The sequence below is a fragment of the Pempheris klunzingeri genome, chromosome 16 (genome assembly GCF_042242105.1).
Source record: "Pempheris klunzingeri isolate RE-2024b chromosome 16, fPemKlu1.hap1, whole genome shotgun sequence".
NCBI classification, from domain to species: Eukaryota; Metazoa; Chordata; class Actinopteri; order Acropomatiformes; family Pempheridae; genus Pempheris; species Pempheris klunzingeri.
In genome coordinates, this window is record NC_092027.1 from 11,663,861 (window position 1) to 11,683,684 (window position 19,824).

Genomic DNA, 19,824 nt, shown 5'->3' on the forward strand with positions numbered 1-19,824 from the left:
GCCTGCGCGGACGCAGCGAGAACCCTGAAATTCATTATGCGTTTAAAACCTTTATTTATTTCCGCATAACCTACATACTCTCACCGGGAGGGCCACAGCGGGGGAAAGAAACGACGACGGTCCATCTCTTTCGGAAAATACATCCTACACAGACACATAATTTTTGTCGGAGGGGGATACTGTTGAGAAAGTGAAGATTCTAATATATATTAAGAAAAATGTCCGGTGAGAGAAACCGCAGGTCGCTGGCTTTCCGAGGAGGTGGATTAGCTGGGTTAACGGGTTCCAGCGTTGTCGGTGGGGGGAACTGTAACAGCTGGGAGGCCCCGGCCTGTCAAGACCGACAATTTAACGGGAACAGGCCGGATCAAGAGGAGGACAGGGATCTGGGGGCGAAAGGATCATCGCAGAAGAGAGTGGAGGGCGCTGGGTCTGTCAGCGATAGCACGGAACCCGAGGCGGAGGAAGAAGAGGACCCGGAAGGGGGCAGCTGGGCAGCCGTGGACGGCGACGATCGCGTCGGCTCGGTGGAAGGGGAGGACGGCTCCGGAGAGGGGGACAGCCCGACAGCGGGGAACGGTCCCAGCAACGCCGACGGCCAGGAGTCGGGAAGTGGTGCGACTGCAGGCGAGGCTGGATCCAGGAAATCTGGGGTAGAGATGAGACCGCAGACGCTGCTCCAGAAACACTCACTATTCCACGCTTCGTGGTTGCAAGAATTTCCATGGCTAAAATTTTGCCAGGAGACCGGACTCATGTCCTGCTCCTGGTGTCACAACATTGCCACTAAAAACAGCGACGAGCTTGTCAAAGGGAGTCGCAACTACAAGCGGGCCTTGCTGCTGAGACATCACCTGTCTTCTGAGCACGGGAGAAATGACCCCACCAAACAGGTAACGATAGCTCAATTCCGTGGTGATTTCGCTTACTTAAGTAGCATTAAACACCCGTCAAACACCCAGTGTGCCATAACATGTGTCTTACCTGTTTGTTTGTCACTAGAAATGGCAGTTTCTACAACTTTAAAACACAACGAAGGCGAAAATAGGCCATTACCTAAGCTTCCCAATCCCCTCTCCTGGCTGATTAGCTAGCATCAGCCTGCTAACCTGAGCTAACAACTAGCTTAGCCAAGTAGCCGCTTGTAGCTTCGCTGTCTAGCCGGAGGTGGATGCCCAGTGACGGTGGTGGAAAGCCCCTAGCGAGGCTAATGTAGACTAACTGAGTTACTGAATGGCAAAAAGCACTGAAACCTCAATTCAGTGTGACTGACACGCAGCTCTCCGACTGAGTTACACCGTCAGTGTCTGTCCACTCGTCATCAGTGAAGTTGCACACAAACCTGCTCCAGAATGACACCTGCTAGCTACTATCCCACTGGGGGCTGTTCCTTTGGAAGAAGGGTTAAATGTTTAGAACTAACGCAAAAGTCATTAACAAGTAATTAACATAGCGATGTAGAATACCTTTTTTTTTTTTTTTTTGAGATGCACACTGTACAGTGAGCCCTTTTGTTGCATCAGCAGCTGTCTTGATTGCTAGCTTGCTAGAGGTCACACAATGGCAAGGGCTCGACCCTAGCAGCCTTTGGGGAACCGCACCCCTACCCAACCCCCCCCGCCCGTCCGCCCCTTGGCCTCTCATGCACTTCTGCTGGCTCGCAGTCCCGAGTGACCTCTGGCGAATTTCTTCCTCCTCCACCTCCTCCTGCCTTTGGGGAGCTAAATTAGAGGCATTGTGCTAGAATGACCCCCCAAAATCCATAGATGGTGTCACTTGCAGGGCTGGACGAGAGGAGGAGAGTAAATCATGTCGCCTGGAGCCTGACAGCTCGCCCAGCCCATCTGCAACCGTCTGAACAGGCATGAATGAGTGAAATAGATGTCAGTAAACAGAATGACATGGTATCACCTGACCCTGTCATCCACACATTTCTGGATTAATGGTGTCCTGTGTTAAACATTTGGGGCATATTTTATGATTAAGGGCCCATCCGACTGGCACAAGACTGATGCTGTCCTAAAGGGAAAACTACCCCTTTATATTTATGTGATGATCCTAACTTTGAAATATAGTTAAACGTATTCATAATATCAGTACATTGAATGCTTTGAATCAAAACAACCAAGCCAGTCTTATATTTGATGAACTATGACTTTATTGATGTGCACAAGCTCATTTTATTGATTCATTATTTTTATTGCGGCCTAGGCAACATTTCTATGGTATTCTCAGAGCCCTCATAAAACCAGGCAGTGCATATTCTCCCGACCAATCTAGTCTCAAAGGGCATTTTCTCTCATCAATAGTATTTTTTAAAAAGAACCCTATGGTTCCTTGTGCATCGCCACATCCGAGCTCCTATCCTGACAATGGTCTGAGCTGTCAGAGGAATTAAGAGCAGGGTGCTATTTGACTCTAATTTGTGAGCGAAGAGGATTGCACTACTACATTTAGGTCCTTCCTTTGCACACGCAATCACTAATCAGAATGTCTTAAAGTGATCCACTAACTTGTACACATCTCTAATTGATAAGAAGAGCGGTAGGAGTGGATTAGGGGCTTGGTGTGGCTTTTCCCCTAGCAACAAGGACCCGAGACACTGCACTGAGAGGTTATCCAGGCCGTTTCCTCATGTAGAATAGAGCAGGGAAGATAAAATCCCATAGCTGCATTACAAGAAATGAAACTTAAATCATTTTTTATATTCCCCAGATTAAGTTTAAGTACAAATGTAATCTTATATACAGTACGGTCAAAATAATGAGCAGCAGTGCCATGTGAAGCACTACATTAAAGGGGACTTATGGTGTTAAGAGGCAGCGTCTTGTTCAATTCACCCACTACTGACGTTAGTCAGGCCTCTGCTGCATTCGTTAAAGCTAACTCAATTATCCCTAGCACACCAGGGCAGCTGTGGTGAATGTGGGTCTCCTTGGAGAAGGGGGCTGTTGTCCTTAATTCTCTAGACACTGTCTTGTGCTCAGATTGTTTCCTATGCTCACCAGTAAAATGTTGGGACAATGCCAACGTTAACCATTGGTTTCCTTGGATAAAACATGACCACACATATAAGGGACCACTATAAGTCAGTTTTATTTTCTATTTACTATGTCAAACCTACACTGGTTGTCACAGAGTAATTCCTTGCTGTCACCATGTACAGAGACCCTTTTCCCACAACAGCTCCTTGTACATCTCAACGCGCAGAGATACATTGCATAACTACAAAATAATGTTAGTTTCAGTTTCACTTCTGTCCACATCCAACCTGTCTATACATTCCCTGATTCTCTCTCACCCACTCTGTTTGACTGTCAATAGCAAATTAAACTTACATCTGTAGTACAGACACCTGTTGACCAAAACCCTGCAATATCCAAACAGCATTCAACCCAGGATAAAGGTCATGAAGTCACGACAGATTATCCACATTGCCCCCATTCAGTTTGACGGCCAAACAAATGTTTTACCTGCATCTCTGTGTTGGACTAAATGGAGTGGTAGATAAGATAATGCAGCACTTCCCTGGAGGGAGGGGCGATTCAAATATGGGGGAGCTGTACAAGTAATTTTCACCCCCTCATTGTAGTTAAGACAAACACCACACTCATTGTTAAGAGCCAGTCTCCCCGAATGGGAAAGGGGAGCCACCCATTCCGGTCTGGTGTCTGCCAGATAGATGGGATGTTTATTGGGGGCCACAGGTCAGGGGAATGGGGTGGGGTGGAGCGGAGCGGAGCCAGGGGGAGAATTCTTCTTGTTGACTCTGTCAGTGACTTTACCCCCCCCCCCCGACTCCTTTTCTGCCTCTTCTGTCAGAGCATTGTTGGGAGGCCGGGAGACACTCAGTGGAGCCCTCCCACACCTTGGGCCAAACGCACACTGCTGTATTGTTCTGGCATCTGGGGACAGACTGGTTGAGTGAGGAGGGGCGATTGAGGGAAGGATACAGTAGATGTAGGGAGCTGGTGGATGCCTCAGGGTTGGGCTGGTCATGGGACTGGCTTGATAGTGGGTGGGGGTAAATGAGTGAGGGGATGTGGGCAAACCTTAGCGTAAAAGGTAAACAAAAACCGGCTCCAGTGGGTCATTATGGTGCATGGAGACAGTGGTGTATTCCATGATCTTTTAGAGGTGTGTCTCACTGTGGATGGTGCTTCAATAAGGTAGCGTTTACGACCATCTTGGTTTGTTTAATACACCTGTAAATCAGCTCTTATTCGCTGTTCACTGTAGATCAAAGGATTCCTCTTCCCCAGCACACTCTTGGATTCTCTTGCGCACTCTCTTTTTGCCTCTCATTCTTCCAACCCCTACCCTTTCGGGCTGAAATAAAAAACCTAGCCACGTCATGACTGGGGGAGGTTGATATTGTCCCCACATTTTCTCTTGGCTGATGCTGGTTTTGCCTCCAGCATCTGCTCTGCAGGGTTGATCTGCTGGTTCTCCATGCTCCCAGCTCACACGTGGCACATCTGGAAAAAGGATGATGCTGCTGATGAGGCCAATATGGAGCAACTTATCCAGTACCAGGCTGTCCTAGCCCGACTTCAATGAGTGCATACACGCACACACAACTCGTATCAGAACTGCCAGGCAGTGTTCTACCTCTCTGGCCCGCTGCCTCGCTATGTGTAATGGATGAAAGCTGTGGGGAGTCATGGGGTTTGGGGGTGGGACGGCTAGTTAGACGAAATGATGAAATGGGTCTACGAATTCCCAGGTATTAGGAGTGTGAGAATTGCTGTTTGTTTATGATATTTCTAACATATTAGCTCATATGCTAACAATATTCGTCTTCATCTTCCAGTCAGCCCAGCAAGCTGAAAGCTTGTTGGGTCTAAACTAATCAAAAGAACGAGAGCAGTACACAAAAACAATGCAGCGAAAAATGTGTGCGACCACCGGCAATCTGACGCAGAAGCATATCCAGCTCCTCTTGTTGTGATAGCACTCCTGCACTTCACCACAGTACTCAACATGATGACCAGGTCCTCCCAGAGGCTTTGATGTGTATATCATGGAATAATTTTTCTTCGCTCTCCCCATCCTCTTTGCCTCACCCACATGCACCCTGGCTCCTTTCTGTGCCTTGCGAGTGGGAGATGCTGTGTAATAAGAGAGTGAGTGCCGAGCCCTTTCACAAAGGCCCACAGTGAGTGGACAATGAGCCTCGGGGAGAACACGGGCTATTGTGAAGGCTAAAATGGGGTGACCCAACTCCTTCTCTCTATCGCGCTGGCTTTCTGGCCCCCTCTGCTCCACATTTTCTTCTCCGCCCTTTTTCTCGAGGCTCAAGGTCTCACTCTCTCAATCTGTGCCTCATGCTCTCACTGGTTTTCTTTATGCGTGTGTTATCAGGCTTTTCTCTATTATACTCCAACCATTTCTCATCTTTTTTGCACACATTTCTATCAGCTCTGTTTCTCCTTCTTCTCCATCAGTGCAATGCAATTCGGCATTCTTGTCCATTATTTTCTGTCCTTCTGTTCTCCTATTTATTTCTTCCAGCCTGCAAAGTGTGTCCACTTTCCCCACTCTCCGTCTCTCCCTCTTTCTGCCTCTCATTTCATTTCATTCATTCCATCCCATCTCTCTCAATCTCTCCCCCTCCAGCTGTGGCAGAGGATGATAAGCCCCCCTATACTATCCTGTGTGCCCAGGCTGCCCTGGACAAGAGCTGCAGTGTGGAGGGAGTGGGGGTTGGGTGGGGACCTCAGAGAAATGGATTTAATCTGAATTACTCGAGCTGAAACCCCAGCTGTGTGTATGTGTAGGCAGCTTGGTTTCTGTGTATTTGTGTGTGTGTGTGTGTGTACATGCATGTGCGCGCAGAAGAGATGGTGGTGGGTGGGGGCAAAAATGCAGGGCAAGAGCAATGTGAATTATTCTGGATTAGGACATCTGCTGTGCAATTCTAAAATGAGCCAGAGATGTATGCTGCTGTATGTGTGTGTGTTTCAGGGTAAAAACTACAATGTAGACTTCTACACTCGCAGGGTGTATATGTGTTTTTGTATGCCATGTATTTGTGCATATTTAAGCATATGCATACGCACATGTGTATATACTCCCCTCTCCTCTGCTCTGTACCAGGTTGTCCCTTTGCCCTGTTCAGGGGGAGCAGGGGAGGGGGAGGGGGGCTGTTACAGGGTAGGTCTATGCTCCTACCAGCTTCCCTCCCATCCTACAGCCGCGTTGTGTCCTGCTTTGGACACTTGTCGGCCCTCCTCCAGGTCTAACTCTGGACCGTTTTTACATGTAGCTTCCAACTTAAAGAATTATTTTACTTAAGTAAAATCTTAAATCTTGCTAATCTTCTTTCTAGTCTAGTATTGGAAGTGATAATCAAAGCCAAATTCTAAAGTCTGTTCAATAATCATGCAAAAATAAACATCCATATTTGTCTAGAGGTCTTTTAAAACCAAGACTTGCTCTGGCGTTTATAAATAAAGTCTTGAATTGTGCTCCTGGCAAGCCGATAACAAATTCCTGACTGTTGCTTTAAATGAAACATTGAAAAAAAAAACTCAAGTTGCCAAAAAGGCAAATACTGTTGGATATCGCTTTAAAAATAGACATATGATGTCCCTTGAATTTTTTTGGATAACAGATTAAATTGAAAACTTGACTAAAAGCGGTGACACTAATTCTGCCTCTGATTAAAGCACAGCCACAAGATGTGTTGTCGTCTTAGTAAGAGGTGTCACTGTTGTTTTAAACATTTGATTGACTGAAAATATTTACCCCACTATAGCTATAGCTGTGTGCCCTCCTTCTGTAGTTCTACAGTGCCTTTATATGTTTACAGTATTTTAGGGTTAATTAATCTATAATTGGACCTAGTATGATATTTTATGTGTTGGGAGTTGTGGAGTGTAAGTTTGGTGGAGGAAGGGAATTGATCCTATAGCTATGTCATACTACCCAGCCTAAAAAATATATGCCATTCATTGCCTCTTTCCCACCTCCTCCAGAACAGAAGCCTGTCAAACCTGTTTGACCCCTAGGGCAGATACGTCAGTGTCACACCAGGAACCCAGAGGGTTTCGTTTTTTTTCTGCATGTTTTAGAGATGGAGTTACAGGAAGGGACACTATATGTGTGCATATTTTTGCAAATTACTTGTGTGAGCACACAAATAATCTGAAATAATTTCTCTCTCTCCCTCTCTGTCATGTGAAGGAGATGGTGAGGCCCTCAGACAACGCTAGCCCCTCCACTAACTCCTCAGAGGAAGACTACCGCAACAAGCCCAACGAGAACTCCTACTGTTACCAGCTTCTCCAGGAGCTGGACAAGCAACGCAAAAGTGGCATCCTCTGCGACGTCAACATAGTTGTTTCGGGCCAGGTGTTCCGTGCACACAAGAACATCCTGGTGGCGGGCAGCCGCTACTTTAAAACCCTCTACTGTCTGACCAAGAACGAGGCTCAGGACCAGGCCACAGTCACGCACCTGGATGTTGCTGCTGGGCAAGGCTTCTCAGTTATCCTCGACTTTCTCTACTCCGGGAATCTGCTGCTCACAAGCCAAAATGCCATTGAGGTGATGTCTGTGGCAAGTTACCTCCAGATGACCGAAGTCGTGCAGTCGTGTAGGGCATTTATAAAGGATGCTCTGAATATCAGCATCAAGCAGGAGGCTCCTGATTCAGTGGTGGTGGACTACAACAAGAGGCAGATGGTGGCCAAAGAAGGACAGAGAGGGCCGGAACGGAAGCCAACCAACTTCTGGGCCACAAGCATCCTGTCAAAGCTGTCGATCAAGGCCAGCAACAATCAAGGAAAGGAAGCAATGGAAGAAGACGCCGAGGGCGGAAGGGTGAAGGAGGAGACCAGCGACATAGAGGTGACAGTGGCAAGGGGTGAGGGCTGTGCCCTGGTGACCCCCGGATCCTCTGGTAGCTGGGCCCACCACAACGACAACTCATCTGATTCAGCAGAGACCAATGAAACACGGGCAGGGAGTGGCCAGGTGCAGGTATTCGTCTGGAACGAGCCAGCCACAGGTGGCGCTGCAGCAGCACCGGCGGCAATAAAGCGAGAAGCACCGGATGCTGCGGCTGGAAGTGGACGGAGGAAAAAACAGACCACCACGCGGCGTTTTGTGTACAACTTTCCACCAGAGCCTGAAGAAGGATTTGACGAGGGGATGTTCATCCAGCCCTCAGCCTCCTACCCCAGAGAGGACTTCTCCTCCCTCTCTGAAAATGCAGGTATGACATATTATTGTAACCTTACACACACACACACACACTCTCCACACAGTCCTTTCCCCAATAATATATGTCTAGCTTTCTCAGTCTCAGTTATTCCTATTAGTCATGCTGTGTATTAACTTTAAGTAAAAGGAAAGAGGGTCTGTTTTTAAGTTAGAGAGGTGCATGCAGATCTTATGTACCATGGTAGGGTTACATTTTCCTACTTTTTTTATTGATTTTATACACCATTGTAAAGTATTCAGCACAATGTGTTTTGCATGTTTGAGTAGCCTGAAGTGCATAAAGCTCAACAACATTGCCAGGGTCAAAAAACAATATCATTAAGAGAGGTGGTTGTAGTAACTTTTTCTGATGACCAATCCTGTCAAATTTCTGAATTGGCAAGAAGATCCCAAATGAATCACAGAAATGCAGTCATATTGTGGCCCTTTTGGCTGAAATGTTAGACTTAACCAATATTGGTTGATGTTTCTGCCCTGTGCACTCATCTGTGTAACTGTGTGCATCCCTGCACTGCTTTCAAGATGCATTGCGTTTGCAATCTTAGCCTGAAGCTACTGTTAGTTGGAGACGCAATAACCAGTTTTGTCATTAACATCATTAGCTCGCTCGAGGCCTCTCTGCTTTACGCCCCACCCACTCCCCCAACACCACCACTTTAACCTTTTAAACCCTTAAATTACTGTGATGTTAAGTTTGTTGTAGTTGCATAATTCGAGCTAAATTGAAGCTGTTTTTATGGTCTGTGCCATTGCATCAAATATTCTACATGTTTTGTATATCATTTCATACACACATCCCTTAAATTTAACTCAGCATATTGATGTCTTTGAAAAAATGTGTATTTAAAAGGACTTAAAATTAAATTCTGTAGGTTTGAAATAAGCTTCTTTTTTTTTTTTTACCCATCATGCATTTGTATTTATTGGGGTTGAGATAAATCATGTGGCTTCAGTATCTGATCCTCCAGCCTTTTTTTTGGATAATTCTAATCCGTAAGTGGAAGAGCACACCTTTGTTACTTGGGGGCAGCATTGCTTCATTTATGTCAGGCATATGTCACCGTAGAGTGACATATCTAATCATGTCAAATCAAATCATGATCGGCAACGTAACTCAAAGCTAGTAAGCTAAGATGCGGCCGTCTGCAGTGAAAAACACTGGCATTACTGGCACTACTTTTTTCAAAAAAAGTATAGATTTTCAGCTTTCGATCAATGTCCTGCTGTTAAACTTAACAGCAGGGATATTTGCTTATCAGGCTTTTAACCTGCCGAGCATAGCCAACAAGTGAGTCACTCCCTACTGTGATCTTCACTAATCGCTCTAGAGCAGGGGGCTTACGAAAGTTACGCCCACCTGGAGTGCTTTGTCTCAGCACTGAGTGTGTTACCACATCACTGCTGAGACTTGTTCTAAAGGAAAGACGAGATGTTTTGTAGGGTTAGATTCAGTTCAGTGACTTTGAATTGAGTTGGATCGGTATGTTATATTGCTTTATAGAAGACCATAATGGAATGTCAACCTATGAATTGAGTTGGAAAGAGAATACTGTCCTGTGTTCACTTTTAAACCCACACTATATTGGCCGTGGTTGCCAAAACATTGAGTCCCTTTTTTTTAAGTGGCTCAAGTCACTCATTCAATCAATTTTTCAATCTTGCTTGATAAAACTTTTATACTCCATCTTCTCCAAGTTCTCTCTTTCTCTTTACCCTTTTAATACCTTCTTCTTTCCATCCCTTAATCTATCCATCGCTCCATCCATTCTATCCACACACACAGTGTAGCGCTCTTAGTAATCTTTTCTCTCAGCTCCAGCCTTCTCCTTCTGTTGGCCCCATTAAGCGTGGCACTCCATGTAACCATAATGATATCACATATTAAGTGGAGTGGTATGGAATGGGGGGCGGGGATGTGTGAGGCACAGAGTGTGTGTGTAGAAACTGAAAGAGAGAACTACATTTTGTGTGTGAGAGAGAGCGAGAGAGAGAGGGAGAGAAGCCATCCCTAATGCAGGGAAATGAAGAAAGCAGGGGAAACATTTCTTCCCCCAGGCCTCCCTAAATGCACTTGAATGCTCTTAGTGCCTCCAACTGCTCGTAGGGCTCTTTTTAATGTGTGCACGAAGTGATCCAGGGTGTTGCAATAGCCTGACAGAGACGCTCACTTAAAGATTGAGTTTGTCTGCATGGATGCTAACTCTTCAACCTTCTTCTCTTCATGCATCTCTGCTGTTTAGCTCCACGTCTCTATTCAATGTATTCTACGTTTCTAAATAAAGATATGGTTCAGACTTCAAGTAGGCTGTTAGTCACAGTAAAAGGTTTCAAGGTAACCGTTTACCTCTAAATTATAGTTTTGTGCTCAACGGTCCACTTAGCTCAGTAGAATTCATTCATATATTATATTGCATTTTTACAGTTAAGATATAGATCTGTGAATATTTAGTCTCTATAAGGGCTTAAAATTATCGACATCATCAAAAAATAACCTCCCAATTTTGCCTGTCAAATAGTGAAGAACATAAAATGTCTGAGACGGACTGATGACACCTTTTTGTTTGACATGTGTGAGAGGGGGTGTGCAGTGAATTTGAGGCAGAAATGTGCAACACATTATTCTGATGCTGTCTGATGTTTGGGTGAGAGGAGGGCCCTATTTTTTATTTATTTATTTTTTTCAGCCATTAGACAAAGAATTACTTTATTACACAACCATGCACACACAGGACCTATAGACATGTAAAGCAGGAAGAGTTGGTAGACTGATGGGCTGCTATGTAAATGTTAGGGATTCACTGCCATGGTCGAGGGCGCCTTAACAGTGGTCTACAAGTCATTCTGTGCTCTATGCAGGATTTGAACTGGCCATCCTCCGGTTCACCAAGCCAAGTCCCCATGGACTGAGCCACTTATGTGAGTTTTGTTGGTGGCCTCCTGCTGTATGTAGTGTTTTTCAGTTCCAATTGTAAGAAAACAGTTTCTTGGTTCCTTTTCTTGAAAGAGAGAGCCAGGTGTACATTATAGGAGAATGTGTTTCTCTTGTTAAATCTAGATTTCTTTTTTTTTTGACAGGTTTTTGCTTATTATACTTATAGGCTGCTGAAAATCAAAAGCTTGTTAAGCCTACCCTCAGATAAACTAGCTGATCAAGGCAACTCTGTGTTATTATGCATGAGCTAATGGGCTAACCAGCTGTTGACTAGGGTTTTGATGTATTTTTTGATGTATTCATATAGGTAATAATATGTTGCAAAAAAGTGTTGTGTGTTGCGATCACCTGCATTTGTTCACAAGTACCTCTGAGCTGTTGTGTCATGTAATGAATCAGAGTCTACTGTATGTGAAGCGTCGGAGCACTCAAGCATATTTATGCCATTTTTCACTTGACATCTCCTGGAACGTGTATGGAAAGATGGCCCAGTACCATTTATGGACACAAAGTCATTTGTCAGTTTTAGTTTGTGGCCGTTTTCCACAGCCCCTCCCTGCTGTCGAGGCTTGATTAGTCTTGTATCGCATACAGTGCTCATTTATTGTGACTGGCTCTGGATGGGTTTGTCACATGATGTCTAAAATGTTAGTTTTGCTTTACTGAAATGTTGCTTTACAAAGTAGTACAATACATGCATGCAATTATTAGTCACTGTGGGTTATTAGATTATTCTATAAGGCTGTTGAGACTGTGTGTCTATAGACAGACAGTCATGCGGAGACTAAAAGACTAGGAATGGTTTACCATCTTGCTCCTGGGCACGACTAGACACCAAAAACTCATCTTTTGTTTGTGAGATGCTCACTCAAAAACTAGACGGCCCTCTTGCATGATTAGTCAACGTTTGCTTGCGTATTTCTGTTTGAGCCTATGTGCAGCCATCCACCAGTCTTAGCTGTCCCAGTTTCCCAACGTGATGTCACTGGTTGGGCTTTCATTTTCCCTCACGCTCCACGGCTGGAAACATAGTAACCCAAATGGTGGTATTCTTTCTGCTGTGCTCTTTTACACCCCTTTCAAATTATGTGTCTATTTTTCTGTCTTTATTTCTATTTTTCTTTTGTGAAGAGGTTGTTAAACAACTAAAATGGTAGGGATGCAACTTACAATTATTATTATTGATTTTAACCTGTAAATTCTTTTCTACCTTTTCTTAAATTGCCAGAGAACAATTCCTAGTGTCCGAGGTGACATTTGCATGCCTTTTTTATTTTGTCTCACCAACAGTCCCAAAAAATATACAGTACACAATTTCATAAGATAGAGAAGCAGAAAATATTCCCATATGAGAGGCTGGGACCTTCAAATATATGTCAGTTTGCTGGAAAAATATCTTAAAACGGTTGCTTTCAAATAGTTGCAGCTACATTTAAAAAAAAAAATTAAATGTTATTACACATTTACACACTTAATTAACAAAAATCTGTAAGTGGTTAGTAACTTTTTTTCTCTTTTTCGCCAAACAGTGTATATTTCAGTCACTGGTAATAGTTAACCGAAGCGGTGACAAATCCAACAGTAGAGGCAGCTGGTGTTGGAGGTAGACAGTTTACAGAGTCGCATGAAGGCTGGTGTTGTGGAAAATAACAGTTGAAAGTGAAGGGCGGTTTGAACAATATAAGTACTTTGCCATTGCTGTCCGCTCTTACCACGCTTGGCCCACAGCCAGCACTCGCAGCCAATAAATTCTTGGGTCTTTCCAAACAAGACTGTTGGATTGTTTAAAGGGTGGGTGTTGCGCGCAGACACACAGAGCAGGTGAGATGCATTTGCATACACGCTAGTCTCTGTTGACGTGTGCACACAAACGCACACCCACACACAATAACTCCCCCCAATCCCTGCGAGGTGCAAAGCCGCCAGGGGCAGTCCCTTCCCTCCCTAATCCACCCTAATGCACTGGGGCTGTCCTCACTATTCCAAATATTGACCCAGGGAGAATGGACACACACACACACACACACACACACACACACTCACAGGGGTGTGTCTTTTAATGGGCTCTAAGCGCTGATGCTGGAGGAACTGGACACGCACACGCACACGCACACACACACAGGTGCTCGCACACAAGTGCCTACAAAAGCTGAGTGTAAGCTGAGCCGGTGTGAGGGCTCAACTCTCTCATTCTCTAATTAACCCCTTCCGTGCTGGAGCCCTGGTAACACCATTAGTTTGTTTCTCTGGCCTCAGGAACACACTGGTTTACATACAGTGGGGGCCTGCGTGTGTGTGTGTGTGTGCGCCTGTGTGTTTGTTTACCTATGTTGTTAACTGAAACCTCCATTGTTTCATGTGGGGGGTGGTTAGTTGTGTACAAGAGGCGTTGGGAGGTGTGCACCCCTCAGGCTCTCAACCACCTCTCATCTCTCTTTCTCCCTCTCGCTTCTCTTGCCCCCTCCCCCTTTCCCAGAGCTGGCCAATCAGATCCAGTATAGCATCATCCAAGACTTACAGCAAGGGGAATCCTGGGAGAATGGTAAGACGCCGCACTCTCTAGACTACAGCTAAAGAACAGGTTGCTTCAATGAAGCTTGAAATCTTCAACTAAAACGCATGTTCTCAAACGAGAGTGGGCAGTCGAGTCGTTATGTCTCCTCGAATGAGAGAGTAGACAAACACCCTATTTTTATTTAAGGACTCATGTTCAACTTGCGTTTTTAAATGCGTGGTTGATCTGCATGACCCTTTTATACAAAATGAGTATTTACGTTATGCGCATGTCAGGGAATGACTGGGTAAAACCACAAATTTCCCTCAACGAGGTGGTGTGGAAGCAAGTGCGTCACATAAGTAGGCGGCCATTGTCTACAGGACAGTAGGCTGTGTGTCCCAAAACCATACAACACACTTATTCTATGCATATATGTTTCAGTCTGATAACTGTCAAAACAAAGCATATGGAAAAATGGCAAGATGCATACAAAAGAAATCTTTGATTTTTAAGTGTGCTTGATGGACGCTACTTTCCCACAATGCATTGCACTGAGGAAATAGAGGAGTTTCTCGTAGCTGGAAAAAAATAGAACAAATCGTGGATGGTGGTAAAACAACTTTGTCAACACCCCAGAATACAAAATTAGAAACGAAATCTTTGGAAATGAAGCCCTGAAGCATTAAGTAGCAGTTTGATAGGCAGATTGGTGGAGATGTAGGTTGAGACTCCACCTGAGGGGGACACAGGAAAGGGGACGAGTCAGATTAAGTCCCAGGCCAGTAAGGTTATATCTAAAACAAGTGCTTTTTTAATTAATATTAAGATTGTACACTGTCAAGGCATTTTTTGACAACTCTGAATGTGTAATGACAGATGATAAAAATCAGATTTCATCCCAAACCTCTAAAGCCTAATTTGACAGCATGTTACACTTCCACAAGGTGCTTCTCTGCTGTGTATAACACAAACACACACGCACCGGGAATACACAGGTGACCTGCTTCTCATCAACCCTTCCCCCTCCTCCCTTCTCCCCCTAGCAACCTGCCCTGACAACGCCTCTGTTGTGTGCTCCCTGGCTCAAACAAAAGGCCCTGCCCTGCTACCCCACTCTCTCAACAGAGAAGGCTAGCACTTTGTTAGGAGCCTTTTCAAAATCAATAGATTGCTTATTTATTTGTAAGCCCAGCTGTCCACAGTGCCTTGTTAGCATAAACATCCCAGGAGGGTTAATGAAGTCAGTGCTGGCGTGAGGACATCTTGTGATTTCTGTCTTTTGCACACTAAATAACAGCTAGAGCATATGGTGCAACATGTTTTTTAACTAGTATAAATATCCAAGCTTGATGGAAGATGCATAATGGTGGTGTTTTTCATCTTTAGATCTTTGTTTAGCTTTTCTAATAATGTTTGATGTTAGGAGCTGCTAATCACTTGTTATGGAACATATCCAGAATTTTGCAGAAAATGTTGACTTGCATTAAGGATAATTAGCATTATGGGTTATGTACCAGTAGGCAGAGTCACTAAATTAAGAGTTGTACCTCTTATCATTTCAGCAGAAGGTATTTCTGTTGAAATCACATCTGTTGCTTTGGTAATGATTTCTTTAGTATCTATCTAGTACCAAACTGCATTGTATGTCCATCCAATGCAACGGCAGAACAATGTTTCTGCTTTACATTCACTGTTAATGTAAATGTGCCATGGTGAGACCTCCCAGCATCATTGCAGACTAATGCAGAGAAGCACCAGTTACTTAGCAACAGTGACAGAGCTGGATGGTGAAGTTTCAGCGCTGCCACAGTTATTGACTGTGCAGTGTAACAAACTCCTGCAGTTTTTACTAAAGAAGCTTGTTGTGATACATCAGTTTGTGGTTTCTTGTTCTCTCTAACGGTTACCGCATCCTAACTCAGTGATTTGATAAGCAGGATATTGGTTCCCGACACACTCTTTTCGCATTAGATGATCTGTAGATGCAAATGTAGCTCTTATGAGTGTGGCATTGTTCCATCTCAAGTTTGTTCAAGTAACTTCCAGTGAAATAAAAATGTGTTACTGTCTGTTGCTGACCTTTCTCTGCATCTGCACGTTTGTGTTTTTGTCTATGCAGGGGAGTCCTCACACCTAGCCCTCAATAAGCTCAAGTGCCCCCACTGTAACTACATTGCCAAGCACCGGCGCACGCTCAAGAGGCACCTGATCATCCACTCAGGCGTACGCTCCTTCAGCTGCGACATCTGTGGCAAGCTGTTCACCCGCCGTGAGCACGTAAAGAGACATTCCCTGGTGAGTCCACATATGCACAGGATCCTCTCCTCTCCTCTCTTCTACCACCACGTGATGCATCTTCTGTCTTCTGCCAAGTGTTTTGGCCGCCCTCGCATCGTTGTACTCCACCTCATGGTTTGTGTCTGGCAGGTTTCTGCTCAAGGGAGTGAGTGCAGGATATTTTTAAAAGCAGATGTTTCTGGCTGTGTTACCTGTTTTGTAATGTAGGGAGTATCGTAGAGTCTCTCACAACATGGTACAAAACAAATGGAGTTGTGAGACTGTTTCACATTACTTGTGTTCAGAAATGAGGAGCCTACATCGTTGTATTGGCAGCAGAACTTAAAAGAACAAGAGGGCATGGTAATCTGTCAAATTGTTGATCACTTATACCCAAATTTGCAATGTAGAAAAAGGCCAAACTTGCAATTGTACTACCTCTTGCATCTTTGCTCCATATTTAATATTTGGAAAATATCTAGTTTATCTAGTCTAATTAGTGTTTAAAGGAATAGTTCAACATTTGGTGATATGCACTTATTTGCTTTCTTGCTGAGAGTTGGATGAGAAGATCCGTACAGCTCCCTAGTCTGTGCTTAATATGAAGGCACCACAACAAAATCTGCCTACCAGCACCTTTTAAGTTCACTTAAATTTAACAAAAGGATTTAACAAACGTTCAAAGTGTAGAAACAACATAATTCGGTGTAACCTGCTGTTTCCAGGCTTTATGCTAAGCTAAGCTAACTGGCTGCTAGTGGTAGCTTTATATTTAGCATGCAGGTATGAGAGTGGTAATCAAACTTCTCTTGTATCTCTGAGCAAGGAACCGAAATGTCCTCAAAATGTTATTTAGACAAATTAAACAGGCACTGCACACTTGAATGTGTTTTTGAGCTTTAAACTAAATGATACCACTCTATTGTACTGCGATGAAATGCATCAATGCTGGTGTTAATATTGCTATTTCTCACTAGATTTCTAAAAATCTTGCAAAGTCAGTGCTGACAAAGAGGTGACCAGTTGGGACGTGTCTGTCATGAAAATTATGTTAAAAAAATAGTGCTAATGCCCTCTAATCAGATTGAATGTCACTGAGCCACTACTGCCTCACACATCCATGCCACGCCTCCTTCCTCAGCCCTTCTTAGCATTTTTCAAAGTTATATTGTTGGGTTCATGCCTGGGGGTGAAGTTACACTTTAACAGTGACCAGTGACTAACCTCACTCTCCTCAACCCTCCCCTCCCCTCCTCTCTCTCTCTCTCTCCCTCTTACAGGTGCATAAGAAGGACAAAAAGTACAAGTGCATGGTGTGCAAGAAGATCTTCATGCTTGCGGCCAGTGTTGGCATCCGTCATGGCTCGCGGCGCTACGGTGTGTGCGCGGACTGCGCCGACTCACACCAGGCCACTCAGGAGGGCCTGGAGGCGATGGAGGGCATGGAGTTTCCTCGCGATGAAGACTTCGAAGGTGAGGAAGGGGAGGACCTGGAGGGGGAGGAACCTACCGACAACGACCAATCAAATTGGGGTGAAGGCAACGCCAGTGCTGCCGCAGAGGAGGACTAAGAATTTTATCAAGCTTGAGAAACAAAAATAAAGTTGATGTTTAATATATATGTATACAAAAACTAGCTGGTAAACAATCAACTCCAAAGTGCTATCAAACCTTGAGGTTACTTAATTGTGCAAGTTATATGACAAAGAGATGGATTTAAAAAAAAAAAAAAGCTTTGGTAGAGTGGGAACTCCAAGATGTACAGATTTTATTATGGTTAAAATGTGTCCAACTCTGGGCCCAGCGCCCACAAGAGAGAGATTCTAACGACGAATAATATGATGAATCAGGTTTTTGGTGATGTATTTTTATTTCCTGTTTTTTCGGGGGACAGCTGGGCAGGGTGATGATGTAGTTTTTGAGTTGGGGTAGGCCAATCATCTAAAAAAAAAAAGCGAAATGTTAATTATTTAATTTATGAAGAGAGGTTATTATGGTCTTATCAAATGCTATAATTTTTATTTCTGTTTTTGTCTGCAGGCAGAGGCACAGTAATGTCTGTTGCTTTCTGCACAATCTGAAAGTATATTGCTTTGTGCTTGTAGAAGTACACAGAAGAAGAGCATTATTGTCCACAGGAAGATTTTTAACTTGCTCTATAGATCTTGTCTAGATGCGCTAAATATTATTATATTATGCTTTTCTAATTTTTTTTTTTTTCTTTCCCTGCACAAATCTTGGAACCAAAAAATCTGTTTTGTGACTCTAATGTATCACAGCCATATTTATGATTAATTTAAGAGGGCTGCGATATTGTGCCAAACAGACCGCACACCAAGATTTAGCAGGAAACAAAAACTACTGAATACGCTTTAAAAAAAAAAGAAAAGAAAAGAAAAGACGACATGAGTTTTTTTTTTTTTTTTTTTTTTTGACAAGCGGGAAAAAAAGATGAATTAAAAAAAAAAAGCGAAAGTTCAAGGGGAAACGTTATTGCTAGCTTTATACAAATCACGGCGTCACAGTAACACTTTATTATTATTAAACAAAAGCATTTGACTTTCACTTAAAGCTTGAATTTTGCCAAATGATGAAACGTTTGGTGCTGTAATGCTTGTCGCAGAATACTGGACCTACAGGCTATATATGATGTTTATAATCATAAAGCTTAAACTGACTCAGTTATACATATGTAATCAGCTCAAACTATAGAACACTGTTGTGCTACGGCGACTATCAGGTATGCTTTGCCATTGTTTTTAAGCTTTTATTTTATTTAATGCACACACTCACACACACATACACACAGACGTACCATTTTGTAGAACTACCGGCAGTACTTCTAATTGACGTTTTGAGGACCTAAGTGGACATCAATACCTGTATACGTTTGTTTATATTTGGTACTGAGTTATATAGTAAATACAGTATATATATATTTTGAATCACTTGAACGCTGGTTGTGCGTGGGGGGGGTAGAAGTGTGCAGAAAATCATGATGTGTGACGTTTTCAGTCTGAAAGAACTCCATTTTTCACGTGTAAGAGGTATACAAAATGTCATTGGCTTAATTTGATGCAAGTTTGTTTATTTTATTTTATTTTTTTTTAGGTCTGCCAGGTAGAAAAACACTTTGTTCCACAAAAAGTGAAGCTCTATGGCGCCTCATAGACATGCACTTACTTTTGTGTTCATGAAAATAATTTTTTCTTTTTATGTTTCGTCGCTTCCCCAAAAGCGGGTCTGAATGGAACTATATAAAAACTGTTGTGTCTTTCTTCCAATGAGCAATTTTTTTTATTAGACATTTTGGTTTTTTTTGTTATTTAATATTATATATTGACTCCAAAATGCAATCAAGACTGTTAATTTCTATTTGTCCAACCAAAATTGTTGTTTTTAATTATTGTTGAAATATAATGTATGAGAAAAGCCAGGTGAAAACTTGCTTAGTGTAGAAAATCCTTGCTCGTGTCTGTAATTGTTGAGATTTTTAAATGTTTTTATGCTACAGAATCATTCACTTTACCCTAGATACATATTTTGTTTAATTTTGTCCTTTCCACAGATGTTTCCTTTCTCCTTTAGTTATTTCATTAAGCACATATTTTCTAAAGAAACACGGATTGTTTGCGGGTTGAAACCTTGGAACAGCAGTATCTGTTCATATGCAGTGGAATATACAGTATGTACTAAAGTGCTAATGATACAGAAGATGTGTAGCTTCCCTTTACCGTCAGCGGAAGAAGATATATATTTTAAGTCATAGAGATATCCACCCTCATTGTGTCACTTTTACCTTCAAATCACTGTGGGAGGGGTGTATATATATACATGTATATGTATATATACATACATGTGTATATATATGTATATGTATATACGTATA

At 43.3% G+C, this 19,824-nt stretch overlaps 1 protein-coding gene across 2 annotated transcripts; it reads left to right on the top strand.

Annotated features, from left to right (window-relative positions):
* On the top strand, positions 1 to 18,348 carry zbtb10 (zinc finger and BTB domain containing 10). 2 transcript variants are annotated; one of them, XM_070846747.1, is made up of 5 exons: positions 1 to 893; positions 7,189 to 8,221; positions 13,638 to 13,703; positions 15,778 to 15,953; positions 17,216 to 18,348. In XM_070846747.1, exons 1-5 carry the CDS (start codon positions 219 to 221, stop codon positions 17,504 to 17,506), a joined length of 2,241 nt encoding a protein of 746 aa, XP_070702848.1. In that variant the 5' UTR covers positions 1 to 218; the 3' UTR covers positions 17,507 to 18,348. The 2 variants fall into 2 exon arrangements, with proteins under 2 accessions (XP_070702848.1, XP_070702849.1); XM_070846748.1 differs by lacking the exon at positions 13,638 to 13,703.
* The last annotated feature ends 1,476 nt before the right edge of the window (positions 18,349 to 19,824 follow it).

Excerpts from the sequence above, each read along its gene's own strand:
- zbtb10 (XM_070846747.1), top strand. The coding sequence starts at position 219 with ATGTCCGGTGAGAGAAACCGCAGGTCGCTGGCTTTCCGAGGAGGTGGA. Across the intron at positions 894-7,188 it reads GAAATGACCCCACCAAACAG|GAGATGGTGAGGCCCTCAGA; the intron begins GTAACGATAGCT and ends TGTCATGTGAAG. Across the intron at positions 13,704-15,777 it reads AGGGGAATCCTGGGAGAATG|GGGAGTCCTCACACCTAGCC; the intron begins GTAAGACGCCGC and ends TTGTCTATGCAG.